At 51.6% G+C, this 27,383-nt stretch overlaps 13 protein-coding genes across 13 annotated transcripts; 8 read left to right on the forward strand and 5 right to left on the reverse strand.

The window, feature by feature from the left end:
* Window positions 1-325: 325 nt before the first annotated feature.
* LAESUDRAFT_705647 (peroxisome membrane protein) lies at window positions 326-1,892 on the forward strand. Its single transcript, XM_040906593.1, has 6 exons — window positions 326-563; window positions 631-898; window positions 948-1,324; window positions 1,383-1,572; window positions 1,628-1,734; window positions 1,798-1,892. Exons 1-6 carry the CDS (start codon window positions 425-427, stop codon window positions 1,809-1,811), a joined length of 1,095 nt encoding a protein of 364 aa, XP_040760395.1. The 5' UTR covers window positions 326-424; the 3' UTR covers window positions 1,812-1,892.
* Window positions 1,893-2,281: 389 nt separating this feature from the next.
* Window positions 2,282-3,045, forward strand: LAESUDRAFT_762553 (uncharacterized protein; the record flags this gene model as incomplete). The annotated part of the gene is made up of 5 exons (XM_040913123.1): window positions 2,282-2,377; window positions 2,453-2,532; window positions 2,590-2,695; window positions 2,747-2,780; window positions 2,840-3,045. 5 exons carry the CDS (start codon window positions 2,282-2,284, stop codon window positions 3,043-3,045), a joined length of 522 nt encoding a protein of 173 aa, XP_040760396.1.
* Window positions 3,046-3,242: 197 nt separating this feature from the next.
* LAESUDRAFT_815096 (NAD(P)-binding protein) lies at window positions 3,243-4,624 on the reverse strand (the record flags this gene model as incomplete). Its single annotated transcript, XM_040914656.1, has 5 exons — window positions 4,083-4,624; window positions 3,986-4,022; window positions 3,803-3,919; window positions 3,412-3,750; window positions 3,243-3,352 (listed from the first exon to the last, which is right to left on the reverse strand). Exons 1-5 carry the CDS (start codon window positions 4,320-4,322, stop codon window positions 3,243-3,245), a joined length of 843 nt encoding a protein of 280 aa, XP_040760397.1. The 5' UTR covers window positions 4,323-4,624.
* LAESUDRAFT_729898 (IlvN-domain-containing protein) lies at window positions 4,315-6,302 on the forward strand. The gene is made up of 10 exons (XM_040909739.1): window positions 4,315-4,473; window positions 4,528-4,690; window positions 4,750-4,809; window positions 4,862-5,025; window positions 5,083-5,248; window positions 5,299-5,526; window positions 5,577-5,636; window positions 5,694-5,757; window positions 5,811-5,915; window positions 5,975-6,302. Exons 2-10 carry the CDS (start codon window positions 4,674-4,676, stop codon window positions 6,134-6,136), a joined length of 1,026 nt encoding a protein of 341 aa, XP_040760398.1. The 5' UTR covers window positions 4,315-4,473; window positions 4,528-4,673; the 3' UTR covers window positions 6,137-6,302.
* A 1,372-nt stretch (window positions 6,303-7,674) lies between these two features.
* Window positions 7,675-9,525, forward strand: LAESUDRAFT_661325 (splicing factor, CC1-like protein; the record flags this gene model as incomplete). The annotated part of the gene is made up of 10 exons (XM_040904928.1): window positions 7,675-8,177; window positions 8,234-8,368; window positions 8,419-8,466; window positions 8,520-8,657; window positions 8,713-8,782; window positions 8,837-8,909; window positions 8,965-9,049; window positions 9,108-9,179; window positions 9,237-9,342; window positions 9,391-9,525. 10 exons carry the CDS (start codon window positions 7,675-7,677, stop codon window positions 9,523-9,525), a joined length of 1,365 nt encoding a protein of 454 aa, XP_040760399.1.
* A 630-nt stretch (window positions 9,526-10,155) lies between these two features.
* Window positions 10,156-11,430, reverse strand: LAESUDRAFT_729901 (Alpha/beta hydrolase fold-3). Its single transcript, XM_040909740.1, has 5 exons — window positions 11,300-11,430; window positions 11,187-11,246; window positions 10,966-11,128; window positions 10,501-10,916; window positions 10,156-10,365 (listed from the first exon to the last, which is right to left on the reverse strand). Exons 1-5 carry the CDS (start codon window positions 11,367-11,369, stop codon window positions 10,292-10,294), a joined length of 783 nt encoding a protein of 260 aa, XP_040760400.1. The 5' UTR covers window positions 11,370-11,430; the 3' UTR covers window positions 10,156-10,291.
* A 503-nt stretch (window positions 11,431-11,933) lies between these two features.
* LAESUDRAFT_661382 (uncharacterized protein) lies at window positions 11,934-13,478 on the forward strand (the record flags this gene model as incomplete). The annotated part of the gene is made up of 4 exons (XM_040904933.1): window positions 11,934-12,152; window positions 12,203-12,331; window positions 12,397-12,593; window positions 12,647-13,478. 4 exons carry the CDS (start codon window positions 11,934-11,936, stop codon window positions 13,476-13,478), a joined length of 1,377 nt encoding a protein of 458 aa, XP_040760401.1.
* A 172-nt stretch (window positions 13,479-13,650) lies between these two features.
* On the forward strand, window positions 13,651-15,318 carry LAESUDRAFT_729905 (ras-domain-containing protein). Its single transcript, XM_040909741.1, has 9 exons — window positions 13,651-13,891; window positions 13,945-13,971; window positions 14,025-14,078; window positions 14,129-14,211; window positions 14,263-14,294; window positions 14,357-14,419; window positions 14,471-14,625; window positions 14,683-14,993; window positions 15,047-15,318. The coding sequence occupies exons 1-8, from the start codon at window positions 13,840-13,842 to the stop codon at window positions 14,940-14,942; spliced, it is 726 nt and encodes a 241-aa protein (XP_040760402.1). The 5' UTR covers window positions 13,651-13,839; the 3' UTR covers window positions 14,943-14,993; window positions 15,047-15,318.
* Window positions 15,319-16,236: 918 nt separating this feature from the next.
* LAESUDRAFT_729907 (uncharacterized protein) lies at window positions 16,237-17,581 on the forward strand. The gene is made up of 3 exons (XM_040909742.1): window positions 16,237-16,464; window positions 16,520-16,803; window positions 16,874-17,581. Exons 1-3 carry the CDS (start codon window positions 16,263-16,265, stop codon window positions 17,255-17,257), a joined length of 870 nt encoding a protein of 289 aa, XP_040760403.1. The 5' UTR covers window positions 16,237-16,262; the 3' UTR covers window positions 17,258-17,581.
* A 199-nt stretch (window positions 17,582-17,780) lies between these two features.
* Window positions 17,781-18,728, reverse strand: LAESUDRAFT_762560 (glycoside hydrolase family 115 protein; the record flags this gene model as incomplete). The annotated part of the gene is made up of 5 exons (XM_040913124.1): window positions 17,781-17,961; window positions 18,014-18,191; window positions 18,244-18,313; window positions 18,367-18,589; window positions 18,676-18,728. The coding sequence occupies 5 exons, from the start codon at window positions 18,726-18,728 to the stop codon at window positions 17,781-17,783; spliced, it is 705 nt and encodes a 234-aa protein (XP_040760404.1).
* Window positions 18,729-20,378: 1,650 nt separating this feature from the next.
* On the reverse strand, window positions 20,379-21,939 carry LAESUDRAFT_751995 (uncharacterized protein). The gene is made up of 6 exons (XM_040911698.1): window positions 21,608-21,939; window positions 21,393-21,535; window positions 21,123-21,332; window positions 20,931-21,049; window positions 20,740-20,869; window positions 20,379-20,680 (listed from the first exon to the last, which is right to left on the reverse strand). Coding segments are annotated over exons 1-6 (795 nt in total). The 5' UTR covers window positions 21,800-21,939; the 3' UTR covers window positions 20,379-20,679.
* Window positions 21,940-24,439: 2,500 nt separating this feature from the next.
* LAESUDRAFT_716680 (uncharacterized protein) lies at window positions 24,440-25,477 on the reverse strand (the record flags this gene model as incomplete). The annotated part of the gene is made up of 5 exons (XM_040907271.1): window positions 24,440-24,570; window positions 24,630-24,748; window positions 24,813-25,022; window positions 25,084-25,226; window positions 25,292-25,477. 5 exons carry the CDS (start codon window positions 25,475-25,477, stop codon window positions 24,440-24,442), a joined length of 789 nt encoding a protein of 262 aa, XP_040760406.1.
* Window positions 25,309-27,149, forward strand: LAESUDRAFT_751997 (uncharacterized protein; the record flags this gene model as incomplete). Its single annotated transcript, XM_040911699.1, has 6 exons — window positions 25,309-25,849; window positions 25,929-25,968; window positions 26,067-26,202; window positions 26,389-26,498; window positions 26,553-26,621; window positions 26,884-27,149. The coding sequence occupies exons 1-6, from the start codon at window positions 25,667-25,669 to the stop codon at window positions 27,147-27,149; spliced, it is 804 nt and encodes a 267-aa protein (XP_040760407.1). The 5' UTR covers window positions 25,309-25,666.
* Between the last annotated feature and the right edge of the window lie 234 nt (window positions 27,150-27,383).

The following is a 27,383-nucleotide window of genomic DNA, read 5'->3' on the forward strand; positions in this document are numbered from 1 at the left end:
CCAGCGTGTATGCAACAGCACCACTGTCGTATATACGAAGAGGCTTATCCAGACCACCACCGGTCATAGAGTCCCGTTCACTCGCGTGCTCACTGGTAGACGAACACTGGCAGTAAAGGCGAGGGCGACGGTAGCGACGGGAAGATACAGTTGTCTTCAATTCTTTGTACACCTTAGAGATCCGCGTTTGCATAGTATGCGCGCGTTCTCCCGCAACGTTTATGCAACAGCAAGCATGCTAGGATTTTACCAGCAGATATATTGAGGATGCGAAAGTGAGCAAAGTGAGCAAAGTGCACCTCTGGTGATCAAACAGACCGATCGTATTCCGCAGGCGCTGTCAGGGAGTTGAGTGTAGGCGCTACAAACCCCCAGCCTCCCACTCCTCTCGTCCAGGCCTCTCTGCTCTCCTTCGCTTTCTTCCATGTCATCAGCATTGGCTCGATATGAATCATTTCTCATCAAGAATGTCTCTACTATATCCTCTCTCGAGTCGACATTGAGATCTATTACCTGGATCCTGCCAGGCAGGTTCAGGGATGCCGAGTTGGCGTCTGAAGCCTGTATGTTACTCTGCTGCCGCGTGTGTTCTCGAATAACAATTGCATCGCTCTCTCAATCGTACTGCAGTATCGGCTACTCTCAACGTGATGAGCATGTATCATGATACTCTGCTAGCCCAATTCGTGCAGAACGACCCAAAGTACAAGGCACTGATACCCCCATCGCTGCACACGCGTTATACTCGGGCATGGTCTGACAAGGATTGGAGGTACAAATGGGCAGCGCGCACTCTTCAGCTCGTGCGCTTCACAGAGTTGTTGATTGAAATGGGCTTGCGGAGGAAGGTATCTGTACGCAACCGATGGAGAGGCATTGTGTTGCTTGAGCTAGTCAAGTGCGCGTCCGATGTGTGATAGTCGTTACTGTTGCTTATCTTGCTACAGGGCCGTACTTCGTCTCCTGCTGCTGAAGATTACAAGACGGCCGTTGCTCACACCGCCTATTCCTGAACGAGAGATCGACCCCTCTGCTCTCCCTCCGGATTCCGATACTTCATCTCCTACTTTGGCTCCGTCGTCTCCACCTGCTTCGCTCCCTTCTACTCCAGAACATCTCAAGAATAACCATGTGCAATTACCTCTGCACCCGCTACTCACTCCGCCGCCGCCTACTCAAGAACCGTTGCCTGTCGAAGACTTCCTTCTCCCGAAGGCGTTGACGACATCCTCCGTCAAGGCTCCTACGGCGCTGGTTCACCCCTTGACTTCTCCTAAGGATTGGCTCGCTGAAATCATCTACATCCTCCGCCCTCTTGTTTATGGTCAGTATCTCTAGCGGAATCCGTGTTTGGCATGTGATAATGACGCACGGCGCTGCAGCAATCATGCTATCCAAAGACCGGAAGACCAACCGTCCGCTCACGACGGTTCTCTTCCTGGAACTGCTATCACGCCATCTGCGTCGTGTGCCCGGACGATCCGGTTCTCTAGAACGTTCAGAATATGCGAACAGAGATAGGGATATGCTGTGGTACCTCTTGCGGGGGTCCATCTGGCAGACGTATACGCGGTAAGATCCTGGTCGTTTGGGGTCTGGCTCTATCGCTGAACTTGAATATCAACAGACCAAAGGTTCAGGCATTCGCAGCGAGGACTGCGCGTGTACCCTTGCTGAACATATTCAGTGCTTTCATCAGGGATTGGATCCCACTCATCGACGAGTATCATTATTGTACGTCGTCTTCGTCATTGTCTCGCACTTGTGACAATCTCCGATGCTGACTTCGTGCAACAGATACCGCTCCTTAGGTTTTAATGCTCTCATGCGGCTTGCTCCTGTGACGATCGTTTTGTCTGATCTCTGTGATATTCATGCTTTCCATTGCTCTTCTACGGGCCGTGCGTCGCGCATCGCGTACGCGTGACCTCCCCGCTTCTGAGCGAAGACGAATGTTGGGTGTTCTCAATTGTGCTTCCGGACCGCGCAGCAACACGCGAATGTCCAGACGGCCCTTCGCCAGGAGCATATAGTGAGCTCATCGTGGGTCTATCTCCGCATTTATCTCCACATGGTCGATACGATCGCCATCATGTATCGCTAACGCATTTCAGAGTGTGTTCTAGCCTGCTGTAGTCGCAAACGTGGAGGAAGACGGTCAATCAGATGGCGCCGATCATGATATGATGTGAGCAGCGGCCAGGGCTTTAGGAGTCCGTCGGTCGTGGAAAGGATGCTAGCGCTACATTCCGACGATCGTCATCTGAGCTCTTGTGTACCGATGTCAGCTGAACTTCCACCGCCGCTCCGTATTGTGACGGGACATACTGACATTGGGTGGTCTTCCATCCGGAGCGAGGATCGTGTGGAGCCTAAAGTGAGCGTAGTAGCCTTCGTGCTGTTTGGAACGTATGCTAATGTGGCGTGTATATCATTGCGGCCGGAATGACAGAAGACGGCAGGCTTTTTGGGCGTACAAGGCGCCCCTTTATGGGTGACAGACAGCGTACCGACGAATGACAATAACAACGAGTGAGTATTTCTTTGTGCGGGTTTTGCCAGACGCTATAGGACCGCCGTGTCGTACAGCGTTGATGGAGCGACAAGACAAACAGAAGGGGACTTTGGACTTGTTATGAGGAATGGGACAGTCCTGAGGTATACGGACATTGCCCCGGGAGCGATGGCTTTCATGGTAACGCTAATTCATACCTTTTGGCAACGTTCGGACTCACCAGTACGACAGCATCGCTCATCATCTTTTGATTACAACGTCCTGAGTGAGTTGCATATCTAGCGAGTCGATCAGTCAAGGCTGATACGACACTGCTTTCCGAAGTCCGTGGGAAGCTCATACTGGAGATGGAAGACGGCACCGAGAGGACACTCGAGACGCCTGGGGACATTGTCATTCAGCGCGGGACATTACACGCTTGGAGGAACCCTGGTCCGGAATGGACCCGATTTGTATCGGTGTTGGTGGATGCGAAGCCTGCTCTGGTGAACGGCGAGCCGTTAGAGCCAGATATATATTGCCAAACGTAATATGAAATCGGGTCCTGGAAACGCGGAGTGCCAGTGTGTCTTCCCGCGGGATCTGCAGGCTACCTCGAGCATAGAGTCAAGCGTGCGCTCAGGATTCTCAGTGTTCCGTAAATTTATAAACTCCACAGTGCGATCGAGACGCATGAATGCTGAAGTGACGAAATATTCTGCGCGACGGTATCGCTGCTTTCCTTTCTTTACTGCAGGTTCACAAAAAGCCCTCCGTCAACCAACAGCGGTGCTCCGGTCACGTACTTGGCTAGGTCGCTCGCAAGGAACACAACCGGCCCTGCGATATCTTCCGGTGCTATAAGCCGGCGTATCTGCTCAACCCTGAGAATGGCGTGTGTGTGGGTATGCACTCACCGCCCAGTCGGCCGAGGGCCGTCCTACCGACCATGTAGTCGCGCTTCGCGGTATTCGAGAGGTCCTCTTTGTTGATGTCCGTGGCGATTGTCCCCGGCAGGACGGCGTTCGCGCGGATGTTGTACTTCCCGAGGGCGAGCGCACAGCTCTGCATGAGCGAGAGGATGCCAGCTTTTGTTGGGGTGTAGTGGCTAGAAAAAGCCGGTCGATTTTTTGTTCGCAGAGACGTTTGAAAGGGTACGTGCCATTGAAACTCGCCCCCGACCAGCGCAGATATCGAGGATACGCCGATGATCGACCCACCCTGTGGCGTTTGAGACTTCATCTGGTTTGCCACCGCTGCAAGTACAAAGTCAACTATACAAGTAGACTCGTACAATTTATGGCATACCTTGGACGATATAGAACGACCCATCCAAATTGACTGCACGAGTTCGCTGCCATGTCGCGTGCGGCATGGTCAAGAACTCAGCAAATGGACAAATTCCAGCGTTGCTAACGAGCACATCTTCAAGGAATGATCTTCAGCATACGTTCACCTAGCGAACTTGCAATCTGAAGCCTGAGGGCTCACCTATGCGTCCGAATGCTGCAACGCCTGCCTCGACGATCTACGACCGTGGTGGTGGTGGTTGAGAGGATCGCAATCTGGCGCACGTGAGACGACGCACCGTGGTCGAAGTGGCGGGATCGGCGATGTCGCCTGGGACTACCGCCACGCGCGCGTTGGGATATCGTGTCTCTATCTCCTCCTTCAAAGCCTGAATTTCTGCCTGCGTCTCTTTGTCGCCCAAATAATGCAGTATGAGCCCCAATGCGCCCTGGTTGGCAGACTCGACTGCACAAGCTCGCCCGATGCCTCGCGACGCGCCAGTGATGCAAACAACTTTGTTCGGAAGTAGTCCTGACATGATTCGGGGACTGCTCTGCCGCGACGTTGCGTCAAGCAGGCCAGGGCGATGTGCTGCTGCTCTATCTGATACCGCATGAAATTGAACAGTTCATGCGCCGGAAGCTGAGGCTGATGCCTGGAGTGTTGCTCACGGACCGCTGCTTCCGTCGGTATGTCACAGGGACGACGCTTGCTGTTAAAGCAGGGCATGATGACTATGTCAGATGTGCAGAGAGACGTTAAAAGTTACCCCGCGAAGCCACGGTACGGTCCTACCTTCCGAACGGACGAACGTGAAGTGGGATATAAAAGTCATCATTCCGTGCCGTTGGTTCTGTCGTCGAAGGCTTGCTCGTTGACATTGAACACGATGCCCTCCGCAAAGATGTGAGCGAGGAGCCATATCCTATACCATCGACGTGCTGACGGTTTGCCGCCATCTCTAGCTACTACGACGCTGACGCCGATCTGGGCCTGTTGAAGGAGAAGAAGATTGTCTTCTTAGGGTAGGTGCTTCTCTCGCGAGCGGTTGCTTGCCGCTCATGCGAACTGTATCAGTTTTGGAAACCAGGGTGCTGCGCAGGCTCAGAACCTCCGTGATACTGGCGTCTCCAATGAGCAGATCCTCATCGCGAACCGGACCGACTCGTACGCAGAGGATGCGAAGGCGAAGGGCTTCAACGTTGAACACGACTTTGTCAAGGCCGCTAAGGTTGCGGATGGTCAGTTGTATACGGTCTACAAACCCCACACAAAGCTGACCGTACCTTGGGATACAGTGGTCTTCATTCTGATCCCTGATCAAGTTCAGCCTCGTGTCTTTAACGAGCAGTTTGCTCCTAATCTTAAGGATGGCACAACCATCGTTGTCGCCAGCGGCTACAATGTGTACTTCAAGCTTTTGACCTTCAAGCCCTCACAAGATGTCGTCATGGTCGCTCCCCGGTGAGCATATATTCGCTCGCTTAGCAGATCGAAGATTAACATTTCATCAGGATGATCGGATCGTCCGTACGCAGCCTTTACGTCAAAGGAAAGGGCTTTCCGTGCTTCGTCTCCGTAGAGCAGGACGGAACAGGCAATGGTCTTGTAATCGCTTTGGCGCTCTCGCGAGCGATCGGAGCGACAAAAGCCGGTGCTATCGCGTCTTCGGTGCGCGAGGAGACTGCCATGGATCTGATGGCAGAGCAAGCTCTCTGGCCAAACATCATTATGTTATTTAGGCACGTAGGTTATAGTTCCGTGTTCACGTTAGCTGAACTCGCTTGCGCAGGGAGGCGTTCGTTGTGCTGAAGGAAGCAGGTTGTTCAGACGAGGCACTGTGTTACGAGATGTGAGTGCTGTCCGCTAATTCACCGTCCAAAACTTTGTATCTGATATGATGTCTCAGGTGGATGTCCAAGGAGCCTGCGGAGATCTTCGAGCGTGCAGCTGAAGACGGTTTCATTGCTCAGGTTTGTACTTGATCCGAGCTTTACAAGTCAATTCTCACCACAGTTTTATACAGCTCAAATACCACTCAACGGTGTCGCAGTATGGACAACTAAGCGGGTCGTTGGCGCTAGACGGCCGGGCCGCCCGTGAGCACTTCAAGAACATCTTGTATAACCAGGTAGAGTGTCGTGCGCTTCGCGAAAACAGAACACTGGTATAACGAATGGTGATGATTAGGTGCTCAACGGCAAGTTCTGTGCTGAGTTCAGCAAGATCGAAGAGGACCTGGAGAAGGAGGGGGATGCCAATCCTCTCAACCAGCTATACAAGAAGGCAGAAGAAACTGAGCTTGTACAGGCGGAGAAGAGAGTGCGATCCAGACTTGCGAATCTCCTGTAGCGACCTCTGAGACTTTACGATCATGTACAAACATAGATTCCATGTCTTACTCCATCTTCGCACTTCTTTAGACTGGAAAGTCTATAAGGTCGATGAGAAACCCGCCTTTGTGTAAGGTGCTACGTGGAGCGACCTCCGGGTTCCGAAAAAGAGGACTGGGTCTGGAAGTTATACAAGGCCTTCTATTATATTAAGCAGGGTGGTCAAACATAAAACTGAGCTCTGGATGCTCAACTCCACGCTACTGGCTTCAAGTTTACTCACCGAGTCGGACCTCGTAAGTACCGCATCTATTACTGTCACACTTCGGAGGGCGGCATTCAATGAATTTGCTCTTGTCATGAGCATGAACTGTTCACTGCTGCTGGGACTTTCAGATGGGAGATTAGTAATTGCTTGCCTGCCCGGCTTGAAGGGCGCTCGAGTTGGCGCCACCATGTCGATTCATCGACGAAACTATATCTCACTTTGTAAGCATTTTTAGCAGCGATACCACATCACGATTGCTGTGAGGGCCTCATTGCCAGCGTTAGCAAATCATAGCCCTCAATAATCACGGAGCCCACCAAATTACTGTACACCTTTCCATAATTAGAGTTCATCGACATCCCCTAAACCGTGTCTGCCCACCGTCCATGTTCTCCACAAAAATACTGAAGACGGATTCCTGACCACTGCTATTGTGCATGCCATATGCCTTGGCACGTCACACTCGGACCCAACCTCGTCCGTTTCATCGGACTCTGGCGTACCGTAAGGCCAGTGGCGTCTGGCGTCGGATTTTAGAGTCCTGTGACTGGTGGTGTGACGTCTTGTGATGGATGTGACAGGACGGGTACACGGGCCCTAGGCCCAGTTCGGCATTCACAACTTCGTCGTACAAAAACTTTCTCTCGCAGTCTCTTCACAAAGCAGTGCTCTCCGCGATGTCGTCTGTTACTGACAAGATGGATGTAGACAGAGAGGGGTCTCTTGACCGGAAATCCAAGTCGTGAGTGGTTGCACGAATCCAGTTAGCTGGTCCTTTGATGACTCTGCTTACACATAGGTCTCGCAACCATTCGACGGAAACACACCGCACAAAGCGTTCGCACCGCTCGCGCTCAAGGGAGCGCGACAGGGACCATGACCGAGAGAGACGAGAGAGGCGACGTGAACGTGGCGAACCAGATGAAAGACGTAGAAGAAGTCGAAGTCGCGACCGACGTGACCGAGATCGCTCGCGCGAGAAATATAGAGACCGGGAGAGAGTCTACGACAGAGAGAGAGACCGTGATCGTGACAAGGATCGGGACCGCGAGCGACGCAGGGAAGAACGTCACCTCGAGAGAGCGAGGGGCGAAAGTCGTCACAGCCATCGCGAACACGACGACAAGGAGCCAAGAGACCGACGCAGAAAGCGTGGCAATGAAACGGACGAAGTTGATGGACGGGAGCCTGATGACCGTTCCAAGAGAAAGAAGGGCGACGAAGGGCCGGAAGAGTCCTCTCTTCCCGCGCCTCCGCCCTCTGCTGGACTTCCACCCCCGCCGCCTCCTATGACTGATAGTCCTCGCCGTCGCAGAGATCGCTCACGTGAACCTGACCGCAGGTTTGGTGACAGGCCTAGGGCTCGTGATCCTCGCGACGAATTCGATGACTTGCTGCGCTATCGCCGGGACGTTCCACGCGATGTGGAACGCGAGCGGGCACCCAGAGAGCGTGGACCTTCTATTCCGCTCGACGAAGTGCTTCCAATAAGTCGCAACCACACAGCGTCTCCCGTCAGGTCAGTTCCTTCCATCAATTTCGTTTGGACCAGAAAGACACCAACTTCACATGTTCTTAGGCGCCCATCCCCTTCGTACGAGCCGCCTTTGGAGGATCTTTTGAACGATGAGCCGAAAGAAGACGACTCCGAAGCTCGGTCCGTCTTCGTTTCTCAGCTTGCTGCACGGCTCACTGCTCGTGATCTTGGATACTTCTTCGAAGACAAGCTCGGTGAAGGAACCGTTATGGACTCGAGAATTGTCACCGACAGGATTTCCAGGCGATCCAAAGGGTATGCCATGCTTGTTCGCTCCGAAATTATTGGGTTCTCAAACTTGACAATTTCAGGATCGGATATGTGGAGTTCCGCTCGGTTGACCTTGTAGATAGAGCTATTGCTCTCAGTGGCACGGTCGTAATGGGTCTTCCTATCCAAGTTCAACATACTGAAGCCGAGAGAAACAGACTTCATCCAGGAGACGGGTAATGATTCGGACTAATTTCATGAGAGTCTGGCGCTTATTGATTGACAGCAATCTGAACCTCCCGCCTGGCGTTAGTGCGCCTCATGGTGGCATGCAGTGAGTTACTACAATTTTATAGTATTTCGTGTTTGACAACAAATCCCCGCCAGACTATACGTGGGCTCATTGCATTTCAACCTTACGGAGTCCGACATCAAGCAAGTGTTTGAACCATTTGGCGAACTTGAATTTGTCGATCTCCACAGGGATCCAATGACAGGCCGCAGCAAGGGTTATGCCTTCGTGCAGTGGGTATAATCTTCTTGTTTTGCATTATCAAGCGCTTATTCGTCGGCTTTGCAGGTACAAACGTACGGAAGATGCCAGAATGGCTCTGGAGCAGATGGAAGGGTTTGAACTAGCAGGCCGTACTGTGCGTCGACCATCTCGTGACTTATGCTAGGTGCTGATGAAATGTATAATTCAGTTACGAGTTAATACGGTGCACGAGAAAGGAACCGTGAAGTACACGCAACAGGATTCTCTGGACGAAGCCGGCGGTGAGCGATCTCAAACCGGACTGACAAAAGCTGTGACTTATTCTACTGTCTCTAGGTGGTAATTTGAACGCAGCTTCACGACAGGCGCTGATGCAGAAACTTGCTAGAATCGATCAGCCTGTTGTGCAGCCACTTCCGATGTACGCCCACTTCTTCGTAATGCCAAGCCTTCGCTCAATCGTAGTTGCTGAATTACAGAATGAAGCCCAATATCCCTCAGGCTATGCAATCGCGCTCGGTCCTTCTGAAGGACATGTTCAATCCCGAGAAGTGAGTGCCTTTGCTGCGAAAAAAACCTTGAGGCTTTGTAATAACATCTGGGCACAGTGAAACCGAGCGTGATTGGGACAAGGAGCTTGCCGAGGATGTCAAGGGCGAATGCGAGGAAAAGTACGGCAAAGTCGAATTTATCAAGGTGGAGAAAGAGTCGCAGGTACTTGTGCAAATATTTATAAATTGTTCGACACTAATGGCTCTTCAGGGAGAGATTTATGTCAAGTTTGACTCAGTCGAGTCGGCCAAGAAAGCTGTGCAAGGCCTGAATGGTCGTTGGTTCGGCGGCAATCAAGTCTCGGCCGCCTTCATCTCGGACGCGATTATGCAAGCACACCAGTGATATCTTCTAACAAGAGAGGCTAAGGTTGTTGTATGGTTCTGATGCTGAATATCTCGTTTGTGACACAGGAGCCTACGAGATTCTATGTATATCTGTGCTGTTTCGATTCTTGTTACCGTGATGACGCTCTAAGAATGACATACTATGCAGATGTCAACTTCGCTTCTCATCGCTCATGGATATTCCGTGGAATTACAACAATTGAGGCAGGTTTATCACTGACGTTTGCTCAATGAAATACGTCAATCATTGCTCTCAACCTAGTCTTTTTGTGATAGAATACGGAAGCACTCGACTTTGCCGGGCACGTCGATCAGGCCCTGACATCTCGCACTATTTGGTTTCTGCTCGATGAAGCGGATGAGTTATTACTCTGCCGGATGCGGCTTCAATTCGCGTTATCCTGTGTTGCGCAGGTGACGTCTCTGATAGCATATGCGAAGCTTCACAGTGACATTAGGGTCAGGGAGAGACTGCTGATACCGCAAGCACCTCGCGAAGTGCGCCGCACAAATGAAGACATTCGAAGCCTTTGGGATGCTATGCGACGTTAGCAATTGCAGGGCTCACAGCATAGGACCTCGTGTCTCAAATTCAAGGATTCACGCTCTTCAAGGTTGCCTTCCACACAACTTCGCACGCGTAAATCCGAAGTACATTCAGGTAAGGTCTCAGTCACATCCTAGTACTTTACATTTCGGTATCCTAGATCGTGATAAAGGTTTACAATGTCGCACGATGAGACCTATCCGCCTTGTCTTGGTCATTAATTGGTCTTGAATGCTTCTGTCAACACCTGGACTGCATCAGAGAAAAACGTCCTGGCAATCGTCAAAACGCTAGTGGCGTGAAGTCGTCGATCAGCCAACGTAAGGGTGAGATGACTAACAACTAACCCTGCATATCCAAAGGATCGTTTAGAGATTCATCGTTCAACGTGAGCGACGCGCTCCTAGGATGAGTATTGCAACATACCATCCATGGCCAAGATAGGGTGAGGTGCGCCCTTGTACATCTTGACTTCGCCTTCAACTCCAGCTTTCTTCAGCTTCTCAGCATATGCAATGCCCTCATCCCTGAGGATGTCCAGCTCCATTACAGCGATCCACGCCTTTGTTACTTTCTTGACCAGCTCTTCGGGTGCGAATATAGGGGAAGCGTCCCATGCTAGTCTGTCCTTCTCGTTCGGTAAGTAGTTGTCGCGGAACCACAACATCCGCCCTGGAGAAAGCTGGACAGTATTGGCGTTCTCCGACCACGATTTGTATGGTTCGCCAGAAGTTGTCGCCGTGTTGTCCACCGCCGGCACCGACAAGAATTGAAGGACCAATGGAATCGGCGGCTCCGCGGCAGCAGCTTTCAAAGCGACGACTGCGGCAAGGTTTCCTCCACTGCAGGTCTCGTGAGGGTTGAATGTCAAGGATCGAAAAAGGAACGCACCTAGAGGATCCTCCAACGGCTAACTTGTTGGGGTCGACGTTAAGCTGCTCTTTGCCGTTTCGAGCAACCCAATACAGTGCCTCTTCCGCATCTTCGACGGCGGCAGGATACGGATCCTCCGGCCCTAATCGATAGTCGACCGAGATGACTATACAGTTGGCCCCTGCAAGACAACAAATACTCGACATCATTACAAGCATGGTTCAATGCAATTTGCTTACGCTTGCACATGTTGGTGCAGAACGCGCTCTCGGTGTCGATGTTGCCTAGCGTCCATCCACCTACATCGATGGCTCAGAACGTACGATCAGCATGCGAACAGCAGTCCTCTTGCCTCCATGGAAGTACAGGAGAACAGGCCATCCTGACAACGGCGCCGAACCCTCAGGAGTGAAGACGCGCATCGCGCATTTGCTTAACGACAGGTCTTTTATGCTGCCGACTTTCAAGGGCTCGGAAGCACCAGCAACCGGCGCATTCGTACGGACTGCAGGGTTCCAAGGCTGGAGATGAAGCGGAACCTGATACAGAGCAGTCTTGTTGTGGAACTCGACATACTCTGGATCAAGTTTCAACAGCACATCAGGGTGGATCGGTTGATGAATTTGTCGTTCGAGTGCAGCCATTGTGGGGGGGGGGGGGTGATGGGGATGATAAACTCCGGCAATTCGATACTTATATCGGCCGTGAAACTATAATTGCGCGTTATCTACAGCATGACAATGGAACGGGCATGATACTGCGAAACAGGAAAGAGAAGCGCACCATGGTAAGGTTAACGCTCGGTCACGGCCTCGAGGACAGCACACGGACCGGCCTCAAGAACGGCAGGAGCACACGAGCAGGACGGCATGATCACGTGTCATCCTTGGAATCGATATCACAGCGTGAAGTGGAGGGCGTCGTGTCTAACAACGACCACTCGCAAGGGGGACTGCGTCACCTGCGGAAGTTTACTGCCAACCACCATGTCGGGACTAACCATCCAAACCAAAACCCCGTTTCATATCAGTGCGAAGCCGGAGAAGCAAGAGCTGGTCGATGAATACAGAGGCAAGGCTCTGAATGCGATCAGGACACCCGCGGTGGTCATAGACCGAGCACTTTTTGCTAAAAATTGTGCACTCATGCACGAAAACGCAAAGCAATGGGGCGCGAGTTTCAGGGCGCACGTCAAATCCCACAAGGTCAGGATGCAATAGCAGATGCTCGAGCCGGTACTGATCGTAGCCGATAGACGTCAGAAGGCATACGATTGCAGCTCGTTTCAGATGCAGGGCAGACGCACGCGATTGTCGTGTCCACGGTGATGGAGGCTTGCGAGGTTATACGAGATGGATTGGTCGCCGATGGGACGGTCAAAGACGTAAGCTTCAATATGGTGTACTTGAAACACAACTGGCAGTGACCTCAACCTCTCATCGAGTGCAGATACTTTATGGCCTTCCGGTGGCCTTGAACAAGGTGCAGGACCTTTCTTCTCTGTGGGAAGAGATCGCGGCGTTCGACGCAAATCTACGGATCCTAATTGATAATCCAGCGCAAGTGAAGTTCCTGGAGGCCTTTGAGAGATCGAGGACAAATCCTCGCAGGTGGTCGGTGTTCATCAAAATCGACTGTGGACAGAAGTGAGTATGAATAAAGTGAATCAAAGGGGACACTATTACAACGCATTATGCAGGCGAGCAGGACTCGACCCGCGTTCACCGCTTTTTGGACACCTGCTGCAGACTGTCTTCGAGTCGCCGGTGATCTCTCTGTATGGTTTCTATACACATGGCGGCCACTCTTACAGATCGACATCCATGCCTGAAGCCGCGTTCTACCTGTCAGAGGAGCTGAACGCAGTCAATACAGCAGCAGGACTGGCTTTGTCCGTTATGACAACCATACCTAGAGCACGATCTCATCATGAGCCTTTCGTTCTCGCGATCGGCTCGACACCCACAGCCCACGCCGCCACAGCTGAGACCCGCCAGCAATTGGAAGCTCACCTCAACGGCAGACTTGAGATCCATGCAGGCAAGTTCATACCAATGGTTGAGACGAGGACGCAGGATAACGTGCTTGCAGGAAATTACCCCCTCCTGGACCTGCAGCAGTTGCACACAGGTTTGGTGGAAATGAATCGTGTCGCACAGCGCGTGTTGACGACCGTAATCTCCTACTACCCTGGCCGAGGGGACGGGGGCTCAGATGAAGCTCTGTGCGACGCAGGAGCTATCGCAATGAGCAAAGATACCGGGCCACAGGAGGGCTTCGGACAGGTCGTGACAAGGCCGTGGAGGCTTAGCCGTATATCTCAGGAACACGGAGTGCTAACGCAACGAAGATCGGAGCTCACTGGAGCGGATGCAGTCGACAGGCTCAGAGTGGGAGAGATGGTCCAGATTGTCGGACAGCATGCGTGCCTGATTTTGGCCGCGTATCCTTGGTATTATGTCGTCGATTCGTCCATGCCAAGTCGGGGGGATATTGTGGAGGATGTGTGGGTGCCGTGGAAGGGGTGGTGAACCACTTCTGACGCGTTGCTGTATGTATAAAATACCCAAGCGTACCCTTGTGTATACCACCAGTAATGAGTACGGGAGAGTCTGTTAGTCGTGCCGTACGATATAACAAGAGGCCATCGCGCGCAGATACGCGCTGCTGTGAAGAAGGGCACGAGAGTCAGGAAAAAAATAGTGGTGGCAGTGGCAGGTCCGGAGGAAGGAGGACGAGCTGGGCCCACGGCGAGTCCGAGCGAGCTGGAGCACGTGTACCGCGACAAGCAGCGCCGGCGGTTTTCATGTCGGGTAACTGCAGCACTTCGAGTTCGGTTCCAATATACTTCCTTCTCTTGACCGCTTCCGATCCCATACCATTTTGCTCACCATGCCTGTTGACGACTACGATGCAGGCGCCACGGAGCTTATGGAGACCTATGGTGCGTCTGGGCTTTTTGAGAACGTGAGGTACACCACTCACGAGATGCTCAAGACTTCCTCATGAAGTATATCATCATCGGTGCGACTTTCGATATCGTCGGATCTTCTGTCGATGCTCAAGGTGCAACGCAGGAGAGGCTGGGACAGGAAAATCCTGTCTGCTGCATCAGTTCACCCACAACGCCTGTACGTGCGCGGTTTCCCGCCTGCGGACCATATTGACGCCGTCTCTATAGTCAAAGAGCACTCGGCGCACACGATCGGGGTGGAGTTTTCAAGTCGGACCGTCAAGCTGGGGGAGAAGCGCATAAAGCTGCAGGTGCGCATTGATACTTACTTTGTGGTATACTGGTCAATAGCTGGCCGGTAGCTGTGGGACACTGCAGGACAGGAGAGATTTAGGTCCGGCTTCCATCCTCCACGCTCATCGTTCTTGTGACTCGCTTACAACGACTGCATCTTAGGTCAGTAACCAGAAGTTACTACCGAGGAGCTGCTGGAGCCATTCTTGTATACGATATCACTAGGTGTGCGCACACGCTGATGCTAAAGCTATACACGCCGACCAACGTCTCTAGCCGTGCTTCATTCGTGAACCTGTCCCAATGGCTTGCGGATGCACGTACTCTTGCCAGCCCGCATCTCGTCACAGTGCTAGTTGGAAACAAGTCGGATAGAGAAGAAGACCGAGAGGTGGACTGGGAAGAGGCAAGCAAATGGGCGGCCGAAAATGGTGCGCCGGCCGTTTGTGCAACGTCGCCAGAATGTATGACTTACGACACTGTCGCAGATCTGCACTTCCTAGAAGCATCGTCGCTATCAGGCGACAACGTCGAGGCTCCGTTCCTCCTCTGTGCACGGTCGATACTGCTCGCGATAGAGTCTGGTATCCTCGATCCAGAGAAGGCTGGAAGCGGCGTCAGCTACGGTGACCGAGCACTGCGGAGAGTCAATAGTTCGAGTCGGCTTAGCTTTGGAAGCTTGAGTGGATCGCGAAGGAGGGGCAATATCAAGCTACGACTACCAGGCACCAACGGCAAGTGTTGCTGACAAGTGTGTCTCCTGACGTTCGATATTGGACTTTCGAGTTAGAAATATTTTGTGAGTCTGTCTTGCTCTGATTCTAGCTAGCCGTTCTCACACGTCCTCATCAGAGATGGTGCCGTAGGCTATCATTTCGTTAATGCCTCTCACGACGTAGGCAGTCCTTTACTACGCCCATTCATTCTCACTCATAACTGTTATGCCTCACGATTTCTTCATCCGCCATCTCTCGTTCATCTCTCTGCGTTAGACTCCATAATCCTCGATGGATCTACTATTCTGTCTGCAGTCATCCGCATCTTTCTCTACATGCATCCGGATCTTGTGTATAATAGTATCAACGGACATCTCAAAGTATTTTCTTCACCTGCTTAGCTTCCGCTTCACGCACCATGCATGCATCTGTCCACATTCAGCAATCGAGGCGGTCTCTTAAAACACCATAGACCAAGCCAGAGTCCACCGGCTAACCTGGGCTATTATACACAGTCTGCATAGATTTATTTTTCCACGGGAAACCTGATGCAAAAATGGTGAAAATATCTTATGTCTGGATATGGAAATAGTTTGGAAATTGGGCGGAGACAATTAAATTATGTTACGATTGTTTTACTGAAACATATCAGCAATAGTGAAACTATTTCCCAAAGGAAGATATTTCAGTCCAAAAATATGTGATACTGATATGTTTCGGTGAAGCAATTGTAACATAATTCAATTGTCTCCACCCAATTTCCAAACTATTTCCATATCCAGACTTAAGATATTTTCACCATTTTTCCATCAGGTTTCCCGTGGAAAAATAAATCTGTGCAGGCTGTGTATACGCGATAGCGATGCGGGACCTAAAAGGGAGAAGGTAGTCGACTGGATATCTCAGCCACCGGCGTGTCGTCTGAAATCTAATCGGCGCGTTTCGGAGATGAAAATGCTTATGTAATCCGAAAGTGCGTAGTACTGATGTCACGTTGCACTCGTTGATACCCACTTCTCGTGCCCCTGAGCTCTTACGCATCCACCATGCCCAAAGGCAAGAAGAAAAAAACTCAGGCCAATACATACGATGACAAGGCGGAGATGCCTTGGCTCCTCGGGACTCACATGATGACCGTGAGAGAGAGCATCTGGTTACCACAAGGCGAGGTCATCAATGCCGAAACGTTGAACCGGTATGGTCCCACGGTCACCCCCAAGCGTACCAACGTGGCCAAGAAACTCACCGACATTGTCTTCGCTCCGGATGCGGAGCTGGCTCTCCCGGAGGACCCTGATGTCATTTTCTATATATGTGGGTCTCCACCTCCCACCGTCATCCCTCATTCTGATATGCCTCAAGCAGCCTTCGATCCGACAGAAGTTGACACTACTATTGATGCTCAAAGCGATAACCTGAAGTACCTCGCTGTCGTCAACCCCGTTGATAAGGCTCACTTCAAAAGCCTTGTTGATGCTACAGCAGCAGCCAATGGCTGTGCCCTCATTGCCTCGATGGATGCTGAATGTAGAAAGACTAAGCATAGGCCTGCAGGTGTGCCATTTTCCCCTGTGTCTGTGTGCCACATGCTCACATCTGTTGCATCAAGCTCCACACAAGCACCCCATTCCAGCACCTTCCACCAGTGAAAGCAGGAGCATCCATGATGGAGGACTCACTGCACTCAATGCCAAGTTTGAGAAGCTTGCAGCAGAACAAGCTATCACGAATGCTGAGCTTCGTCAAACGAACAAAACGAATGCTGAGCTTCGTCAAACGAACACTGAGCTTCGTCAAAGGAACGCTGAGCTTTGTCAAACGAACGCTGAGCTTCGTCAAACGAACGCTGAGTTTCGTCAAACCATTGCCGACCTTCACGTGGAGGTCACCGCTGTGAGCTTTTGACCTCTCTCTCAACATTCAGCGTGTGTTGCTAATTCATGACTGTTCTCACCATCTATAGCATGACAAGACAATCAAATTGCTTGCGAACCGGGCAATATTCGACGAGGCGCGTCAGCTTATCGCAGAGCGCTATGGGTTCCAGCTGGCTGAGCTACAGCCACGGCAGTATCACACTGACATTGACGTGTGGCGGAGCAATATTGTGGACACTATACATGCGTGCCTGTCTGACACGGACAAGGCAGTGCTGGACAAGAATACTTTGGACGTGCTATTTGACAGTGGGAGTGGCAGCGTCCGCCGACAGGGCAACCATGCTGCTCATTCGGCAACCAGGAGGAACATGGGCGTCGCGGTGCTGTCGTCCGCTTTGACCCAGGGGCAGAGAGAAGCTCTGCGAAACTTGCATATGTTCGTCGTAGGCGAGGAGCCGGCGTTGTGATTTGTTCTCAAAGTATACCCCATCGTGACTTGTAAATACATACCCGACTCATTCCACAGCCTGAAAGAGGTCACCACGCTCTGCCATGTAATTTATTCGCTTGAACGTGCACAATTCTCCTCACAATCGATGTCTCGCAGGTTATTGGGACATCTTCGTGTTTGCACCAGTTGTACATACAACAGTTAGCGTACGCTACGTTCGAGTAGTGACTACTGCAGGATGCGTATACTTTCAGGTGGCCCGAGGTAGCTCGGTTGTACACCGCCTGTGTCTGCAATGCGGGATTCAAGATGTGCACTTCATAGAATTCAGAGATGGTGACATACCGATAACAATCTTCTGCACGACGACAGTAGGCTCAATCATCCAGAGCTGTTCAATTTTTAATACACCGATGTTTATGATCACACTGTTTTGTGCTTACTGTTAACGTGTGGGCGCCCGGTCCAGCAGTGAAGTTCATGTAAATCAAGTTGACGTTCGTCGCCACCCAGCCATCAAGTCCGTTCCACGCAACAGGCTATGTCCCCGGCGTTACAACTGGCACGAAGTAGCTCAGTTGTGGCTCGCACGAGTCGACCTGGATGCCGATAGCAAGGGGCCGGGTCGGCCCATGCGAGTTCTGTAACGGCGAGACGTAGGTCGTGATGGAGACGTTGCCGCTATCCTGATAGGTGTTGAAAGTGTAAAAGTCGTACTCACTAGACCGGTGTAAGTATGCGGATCTCGAACTGGAAACCAACGAACGCTCACATGCTGGGACCGGTGCCGACTGTGAAGTTGAGCTCGTCGCCACCGCGAGGCCACGGGGTGACGCCGGAGAGCATCCGGCCGTAGCCCGGGAGATTGGTCCACGCAATGCCTTCGACCGTAGTATTCCTTGAAGGGCGCGCAGCCTCGATCGAGACGCACCCATCGCCCTCAATGAAGCCTACGTGGTGCAAATCAACGCAATCTAGCGTGACCAGACTGGTTGTACATACCTGTGAAATTATTCGGCACCTGCGTGTAATTCGCGGTCAGCGTCGCCGTAAGAGACATCGACGGCTGGCCCTGCGGATAGGCCTCGAATGTGATCAATGCGGTTTCCGTGCTCGCCAGTCGACGGTGGCGAAGATCCGCTGCTCGGGCGCGTCAGGCGATATGTAGCCTGCCGCGGGCGACATTGTCACCCAAGTGACGTTGCTGGTCGCCGTGAAATTGAATGGAACTGGTCCGCCGGCGCCGATGTCGAAGTACCTGTTTCCGGAAGGCAAGTAGGGGTCGATGGACAGAGATGGTTTCGGGCAGCTGTAGCCTTGCGCGCATTGGTATTGGTTGTCGCCTGGCCTGATGCGCTCCGGTGAGATGTAGGAATGATGTGATATGACGAAAACGCGCACCAGGCAGCCTGGGTACCCTCAGGTGCGACTCACATGGCGCCAGCTAACGCTTGCTTTTGCGCTTGATACCTCGAGATATAGGGCATGCTTAAGAAACGTTGGTGGTCTGTAACGCGCATCCGAACGCTCAACTCACGTATTGGCCTGTGGCTGCTGCCAGTAGGAATACATGACATGAGTCTGGCTCATCATCTGGGTCCTGAGGGTCTCCGTCCCGTGACGAAATCTCAACCAATGTTGGACTTACATGTGGCTGCCGACAGAACTTCGATTACAGATCTGTTCTAAATAAACGGATTGTATGACCGACTGTGAGCTAGCACGTTACGTAACGATCTGCGTGACCGAGCTGATGAACGAGCTCGACGTCGAGGACGATGCTGAGGAGGAGGGAAGTCTGCAAGAGACTCATTCCGACATTGAGTGTGCAGGATTCGACAAATCCTGTAGTTTCAGGCACTCACCAATGCGTGGTCAAAGGATGCTTAACGCGGTGCTGATGACTGCACATTTTAGGGAGATAGATGCATGCGGCCGACACCACTGACCAGATCAAAGATGGGTTCTCATCATGCGGGGACTTTCATCTCAGCAGCTTTCTGGAGTTGCTACGATACTAAGAAGACGAAAGTTCAGTAGAATGACGTCCCATAACAAGGACTGTGGTACTACTCACGTTAACTGCGCGAAGCTTTGCAACGAAAAGCGTGGATTTGGATATATCGGGTAAATGTCTCCGGGGTGAGCGATTACGACCTTTGAACAGTATTGACCTCGCCACGCTGAATAGTCATGACCTGAACGTCTGAAAATGGAGGGTCATATTTGAATGACAATCCAGATATGGGCGGTTGGGAACGGTCTCAGTTCTTATAACTTCTGCAGCGGTAAGTCCAGTCATCAGCCTTGGTCTAGATGATTTAAAACGTCAGATCGTCTTCACGTACGGCCACAGGATTATCGAGACAAATGCGCAAGCATCTCGCAATAATGAGGCTGACTATCACCCTTGACAGTTGCCTAGCATCTCACAATGAGTCGTTCTAAGTCGTATAGTCACCGCTTCCAATGGGACTTGTACTCGCCATGTTTCTCGTTACAGCTTGTGATTCAATTCTTATATTCCTCGCATTTGTTGGTGTTGCTCAAGTGCATGTCCAGCCGTTTCTACAATCATGTCATGAGTTAAATCTAGCAACCCATTTCAACACTTGAAGAGGTAGAGGGGCCCGGGATTCACGTACTTGTAGATAAATTGGAACGACAAATTCACTGAGATCAACCGTAGCACTCCCCACACTTACTTATTGCCGGTATGAAGCGTCATGGATCACTAGTCCATTGCTTAACTCGAAGCTTCTCGGAGTTGCAAGCATAGTCACTGGCAGTACATACTGTGCAATTTCGAACAGTGGTTGGTCAGTCGCGCGTCGCGGTAGCCTCTCAACGATCACGTCACGGTCGGGCAATATTCGGGCGCTTAGTATAATTTGCTCGAGCGCTGTTTATCGTCAGAGTCACTGATACGTGACATTTAAACCATTCGCTGACAGTTCACCAGAATGTACGACTACTACCATTTAGCCTTTCTCATTTCACAGGAAGAGAACAACCCAGTCATGTCAGCCACGTGAGTGAATGTGTCCTCGTCGGAAGAGAACGTTTCTAGACCGTACTGATGGACTGACTCAACGTGCCCACAAAGCATGGATTAGCGAGGAAAGAAAACTATACCAGGGAAACGGAACGAAGGAAAAGGACTTGAGTGGCGTGCTTCCATGCGCTAGTGTTCAGAGGAAAAATTGCGCAGGTTCGTAGTTGGTACTAACAGTCAAGTTGAAGTCTTTATTCTCGGGGCAGCGATAGCACAGGCATTTCCATTCAATGCGGCTGTGGAACGGGTCTCATGGCACCTCATGAGGATACGCTGCCATAACACATCATACATTTCCATACTAACAACTTCAGGATGCGTATAGCTCGCAAACTCTGATACGTTCCACAGTTATGACCGAGTAGAGCACAAGCGCTAGCGCATCTGTTTTATTCAGCGGTAAGTTGATCGCAATGATTTGATCGAAGAACGAATTGCTTCACCAAGAACGGCGAGTAGGAGGCTTGAGAGGGACGTTCTTGACAAAGTCCTGGGCATGATCCCCAAGCCTCTCTATGATCTCATTCCTAACCATCGCGTACACCTCTTCATTCAGGATCATGTCCTGGGTACCTGGCATGGATGTCTCAGCGTTAGTGGAGGGACAACCACGAACGCATTGGTGCAGTCGCACTGTATTGGAAGGCCACAGAGTCAGACCCGAACTTGTAGAAGAGGACATCTCCGTCGAAACCAGACGTCTCGTAATCGTAACATCCGATACGCCACATTGCGTTCTTGCCCTGGTCAACCCTAGACACCGCGCAGGAAAGGACACGAAAGGTGTCAGGTCGGGCAGAGAGTAAGGTAAACATCAAACACGCACTGGCACACGCCCGACTGGAAATCCGCTCTGGTGTTCTCCCAGGAGTGGGATTTGAACAGAGTGTAGGCACCTTCAGTGTCGGGTCTCTTCAAAGCATCGATCATAGCCTTGAAAGCTTCCATGGCAGACGAGCCGAGGAATGCCTCCATGACGAAAAGCACGGCCTTGTCGACACTGTCATGACCGCTGGCGTTGGAAAGGTCGACGAAGCTGGTGGCGGAAGGTGGGTCAGCCTTTTTGTGGAACGAAAAGCTCATAGAATTCGCAGACCTGAAGTTTTGGACTATCCATCCCACGTTCTCGAGAGTGGTCTTGTACACGCCGTACCACTTCATGGCCTGGTCCTTTTGGTTGCGATCGTATTGCGCGTTTGCCGCCCACTGCGCGAACAGCGAGGAGTTCATCACGTCGGACTGGACACGGTGGGGGCATAGATATGAGGACGTCTATTCCCGCAGCGAAAGTTCGTGTGTCATTGTACTCACCTTCTGCTGTCCAGAGAGGTTTCCGACAAAGGAGATCACGGAGCTATCGACAACCGCTGCCGTATCTTCATCGGCGGCGGCGACGGAAGCACCGCCCGCAGCTCCTTCTGCCCGAGCAGATGGAGGAGGAGGCGGTGGAATGGCGAGCTTGACATTACGGACGAAGTTCACGCTTTCGTTGACAGTGCTCATGACGAATGTGCTTCGGTAAGGCAGTCAATGGGAGGGTGTTTCCCCACTCCTCATCCCATGCAGGCTTTTGTAGACTCCCCGGCCACGCGGTGCGTGAATTTCTGCCGCTTGCTCAGGTTCAAATTGGAGATGGACCTAATGAAGCAAGGATGCACTACGACTTGCACCTGATTTCATGAATGGTAATACATTGAGCTGGCTACCACAGGTGACAACTTGTAGCCTGAATTATGCGAGTCTCAGGGCCGTACACTGCACTAAGTTTCCATCTGCTCAAAAACGGGCAGTCAATGGAAGCCGCAGTACTAAGCCCTCCGACACTCCATCGGATGTGATTTTTGCGGTTCCTTCACATTTTCTAAATTCGTCGGAATCCAAGCATCGAAGATTAGAGAACAGATGTGATGCCGTGCTTGGAACGACGTTGACAAGTTACTCCGGTCCTCACCATCATTTTGATATTACCAACCGGCGGGATTCTTTGACATGTTTGTAGTTTTTGTCTTGTACCTGACATCGGAAGCGATAGACGGAGAACTTTCGCATATACAGGCGTTAGTCGTATCCGCTGGTTTGGTATTGTACTGGCACGTTCGCCTCGCATGAATGGGCTCCAGAACATCAGTTCGGTAACCTAAAGCCAGGGCCAATAGACGCACATCCCGTCGGTCAGATCTCCGGCGTCTGTTCTCCATCGAAATGTGCCTCGGCCACCTTCGACAAGCACGCGACGTCGACAATTCAGCAAGGGAAGCTTCGTTCGTGGCATGCATTTGCCTTTCGGTACACATTGCCCTATACGAGCGGCGAGCTCATCTCTCCACATAACAGGTGCTTCGTCGACAATGGCACCGTGAAACTAGACGGATCCAATCTTGTTACCTTCCGTTAATAACTCAGAGGCGAGCAGTGCTCTTTTCAGCCAACGCCGTCGAGCTCATAGCAAAAAGACCGCGTTGACAAACCTTACTATGCACTTCCAAGATCCTCCATAGTACCAACGTTCTGGATCTTGTCTCTTCGCTTTGCGGAACGCCCACAACCCAGGAAAGGGGATCTCAAGGCCACTAGTGTGTCATCTGATGCCAGGCTACTATTAGGTAGCCCTGGCCGCATGCGTTATGCGTGATCAGACAATGCCTAACTGCGACGGTAGAATGAACGTAGCTTGTCAAGTTTGGGCCGGAGAACACTCTATTCATATTCATTCAAGCGCTTTCCGTGTCAACAACAGGCATATTCTGCTGTTGTGCCTCGCTGATTTACCCGGTCCACCTGCCAGCAATTCCATTGAAAGCATAGACAGTACCTGACGCATGAATGGAGGCGCATGTCATCCTTTCGAAAGCACCGCGAATCGTGATGACCAGCTACCTCGGTCAGAGCACCCCGGTTGATGAAAGCGTGGTATGCTTCCATCCGCCTCCTGACCAAACCTTGCTCCAAGGTGACGTGGGCTCCATGCCTTTCATACCTCCGTCCGCATTCGCAGTGAGTCGATGTACACGGCAGAGTAACCCAATTCCCTGGATGGTGGGAATTCTGGACCATGACCAGCTTTAATTCATCGGATCCCATCGTTGGTTCGTATCACGCATATATTCATTGATCCAAAATTGTCATCCACCGTGTGGCTTGTCCACAGTGTGCATCAATCTGGGCAATGTGACCTCAGCACCTACGATGACAAGCGGGATCATGGACCCGGCATGAGCACACCACCCCAGGCTGTGTTTTGCAAGCTCCTTGCTCGCATTAGAGGGCGCCACGGTCCACATGGTCGTTTTCTGGGGTTTGGTGTGGAAGACGTCGATGGTGGGACGCAGCACGAGGGAGCCTTTCCCACTTCGAATACGCAAAGTTTTGCTCATGACCTGACTTTCATAACACAGCAAAACGTAGATTTACGAACACGTATTAACACGTTAGCTGCGTCGAAGACCAGGCTCATTCGGTTACAGGAATGAGTCAAAGATTGCGTAAGTCGACATTTCAGAAGAGCTAGCACGGAGGGAGTATTCTGCTTGCTCAGTCACTGAACGACTATCGCTACTGTAAGGTTAGGGATTCTGTAGTCGTAATATTCATCTTGCGTTTCAAGAATAATATCTCCGCCGCTTGGAGGCATTAGCAAGCATCTCATGATCACTTTGAATACAGCTGTCATATCTAATCTTTATCCCACCGATGTCAAAACGGATTTGGAGTGCAAAGGTCTATTCGTGTTATTACCTTGTCAATGCTGAGGCAGGGAAGATTCAGAGAACGTTGCAACGCGTCTATCTAATACAATAGTCTATTCGGTTAACCTGGACAGGTTCAGTTGATCATGCATTGAAATGGTCGGAATAATGTGAATCAATCAGTGACTTGATGCAATGCTGCTCGCGTAAGTCGGGTACCTAGCTCCTCATGCTGCTTAAACGGCACACACTGCACGCGGCCTGAGGCGTGAAGACGTTTACGTCACAACAAATGTATATTTATTTCCGTTTTCATGACACTTGTACAGAACCGGTCACACAGGCAAGATCATGTTATACATTGGACAACGACAAGAGAAACTCGCAGGGCCAGTAACTCTGGAAGATCTGTTCTATCATTTGGTGAATGATATTTCACGATGATACTTATAGATACTTACCACTTGCGAGTGGGCGGCTTGAGAGGGACGTTCTTGACAAAGTCCTGCGCGTGGTCGCCAAGCCTGTCGACGATGTCCTGCCTCACCTTCGCGTATATCTCTTCGTTAAGCACCATGTCCTGAGTGTCTAGAAGACAAACGACCATGAAGTCAGCAGCAGAAAGCGCGCTCAAAGGCGAGACATACTGTACTGGAACGCAACCGAGTCGGCACCGAAGTGGAAGAAGAGGATGTCTCCGTCAAATCCGGAAGTCTCGTAGTTGTAGGCCCCAATGCGCCACATCACGTTCGAGCCAACATCGCGGCTGCAGAACGGAACGCCGGAGTCAGGAAAAATGCACCGGGTAGAATGCTGAAACCGGGACGTACACACACACGCCCGACTGGAAGTCGGCTCTGGTGTCCTCCCAGGAGTGCGACTTGAACAGCGTGTACGCGCCCTCAGTGTCGGGACGCTTGAGGGCATCGATCATCGCCTGGAACGCCTCGACGAGCGTCGGAGTGAGGAACGCCTGCATGATCGAGATGATCGCCTTGTCGACCGTGCCATAGCTGCTCGCATTGGCGAGATCGATGAAACTGGCAGCAGAAAGAACGTCAGCGTCGTCTCATCTGCCGTCCAAGTGCGCAGGCCCTGTACCTGAAGCTCTGAACAATCCAGCCGACGTTCTCGAGCGTGTTCCTGTACACTTCGTACCACTTGATGGCCTGGTCCTTCTTGTTACGGTCGTACTGCGCGTTCGCCGCCCACTGTGCGAACAGCGACGAGTTCATCACATCGGACTGCGCAGGATGAGTTTTTTCAATCTCAGTTCGTCGGAGAACATTGCGCGCAGCAGCCAACTCACCTTCTGCTGTCCGGACAGGTTGCCGACGAACGAGATCGCGGAGCTGTCGACAACTGCAGCCGTGTCTTCATCTGCAGCAGCAGCAGCGGCCGCTCCGCCGTGCCCCACGCCAGTCGAGGCCGGCGGAGGCGGGATGGCGAGCTTGACGTTGCGGACGAACTTCTGGTGGTCTTCAAGAGTGGCCATGTTGAAGTTAGAGCTGAGCTGGAGTAGACCTGAACGAGATGGGTAAGGAGTACAGAGCTGTCTCACCGAGGCTTTTGTAGCTAGCAGTGTCGCCGCCTGGGCGCAAAAACATAAGTTTTGTCATAAAGAGCATGAAAACCTGCTTTGACGCATCAGAAGGACCCTGAAAACACGAGGCGGGGAGCAACCATGAGCTGCCATGCTGCCAGAGACGTATGCATGGATGCTCGAAGTCATCGTTTCAGCATACGTGTGTTCCACCCTGTTCTCCACAGCCGGCTCTTGCACAATGACGGCTTGACCGAACCAGACCAACGGAATGCCATCGTGATGACCTTTACGAGTGTCGCTGCAGAAGCCAAGAGTCATCGGGTCAGCTCCGTCTCCGACTGAGGAAAGAACGCTGCTGTTTAATTTATTTTCCTACTCCATCCTGTGCGATCCCGAATAGGGCTTAATACTACTAGAGGAGCCATCCTTGTCTAGCGAGGGTAGGCAGATGGGGATAGTCAGGATACTGCAAAGACGAGGACTTTTCTGGATGGCAGAAGGAACGATTGTATAGCATATACAATTTCGGTCCGATCAGGAACGTTCGACTTCAAGCTTCGTATTCCTCGGTACGACTTTGCCACGTCAGGCTCGGAGAACAATCGGTGGCAGCAGCCTGCAGGGATTCCGTCTGATCTTGAGTGCAGTTTGACCTTCGTCCACTCCCAGAATGGGTCAGTCACTTGCCCAGAGGAATATCAAATACTGCGCACATTTTAGATGGGATGCAAAAGGGCAGATTTAAAGTTGAGGTGACATTGACCACATGATAGTGCAGTTAACGGCGCCTCCCAAAATTAATGATAACTGATGCGGTACTCTAATTGAACGCAGCATTTGATGTTTTTATGTTGGCTGAGCGCTGATTACATAATGATTCTCACGATAGCATATCAAGATCAGTCAGAGTACAGCCCTGTCATCGTCGGCGACGATGAGCTCGACTGTTCGAGGTATAATAAGCCTCAAGGTGAGACCTATCTTCGTACCCAAAATTATGCTCGATTGCCACTTAAACTTTAAGCGTTTGCTCGGTTCGGCATGATGTGCGCGACATTGTACAGTACAATTCATGTACCTGTCGTTGAGCTCGGTGGGTGGTGAGGGCGATGAGCGCGAAGGGCAGCCAGGTCCAAAAGTGGTCAAGTTCAAACTCAACCAGCATAGGTCACCAGAACCGCGAAGATCCCGATCGATCGTGGGCCTTGTGATGTCGCAACTGACCTGGATGCTCCAGAACATATCCGCCGGGCATCGGTGAAACGTGATCTCCGAGAACAGCAGCAATGGAATCGAGTTCGCTTGACTACTATAGCTACGTTCAGTCTGACTTGATTGATTCTGTTGTTCGCTAGTTCACGGGGGGCCTGTGACCAGTGAACGAACGAAGGGTCGAAGCGCATGCAGTGAGACTATTCTAGCAGCGTCATTCATGCTCCGCAGCCGCCGCCGGCAAGTCATCATTCAGAATGAAATTGTAAATCCGTGCGGAGTGGACGTGACAAACGTCCTGGCAATGCCGATCAGATGTTCAGGCTCCTGGCTAGAAGAATTGCCACCGACCGATGAGGACGCTACTCTTCAATTGACTACTTTGACAGCAATTGAGCCGGGAAACTGACAAGCTCAGCCAAGAACTCATACACAATCAAGGTTCATTGTCTATAGGCTCCCGAACAAGAGGCACTCCAGTAGCCGACAGAAAGGATCCATCGTCGCTATCATCCATCAGGATACCGGCAAAGTTCCTTTCACATTGTGTCCTTTGAGAAAGTCCCGCGTTCACGACGAATCGGGAAGAATGACAGTATCATCTGCCCTCAAAGAAATCACGAACCTTCCGGTCGACCGTTCT

The sequence above is a fragment of the Laetiporus sulphureus genome (genome assembly GCF_001632365.1).
Source record: "Laetiporus sulphureus 93-53 unplaced genomic scaffold LAESUscaffold_46, whole genome shotgun sequence".
Taxonomy (NCBI): Eukaryota; Fungi; Basidiomycota; class Agaricomycetes; order Polyporales; family Laetiporaceae; genus Laetiporus; species Laetiporus sulphureus.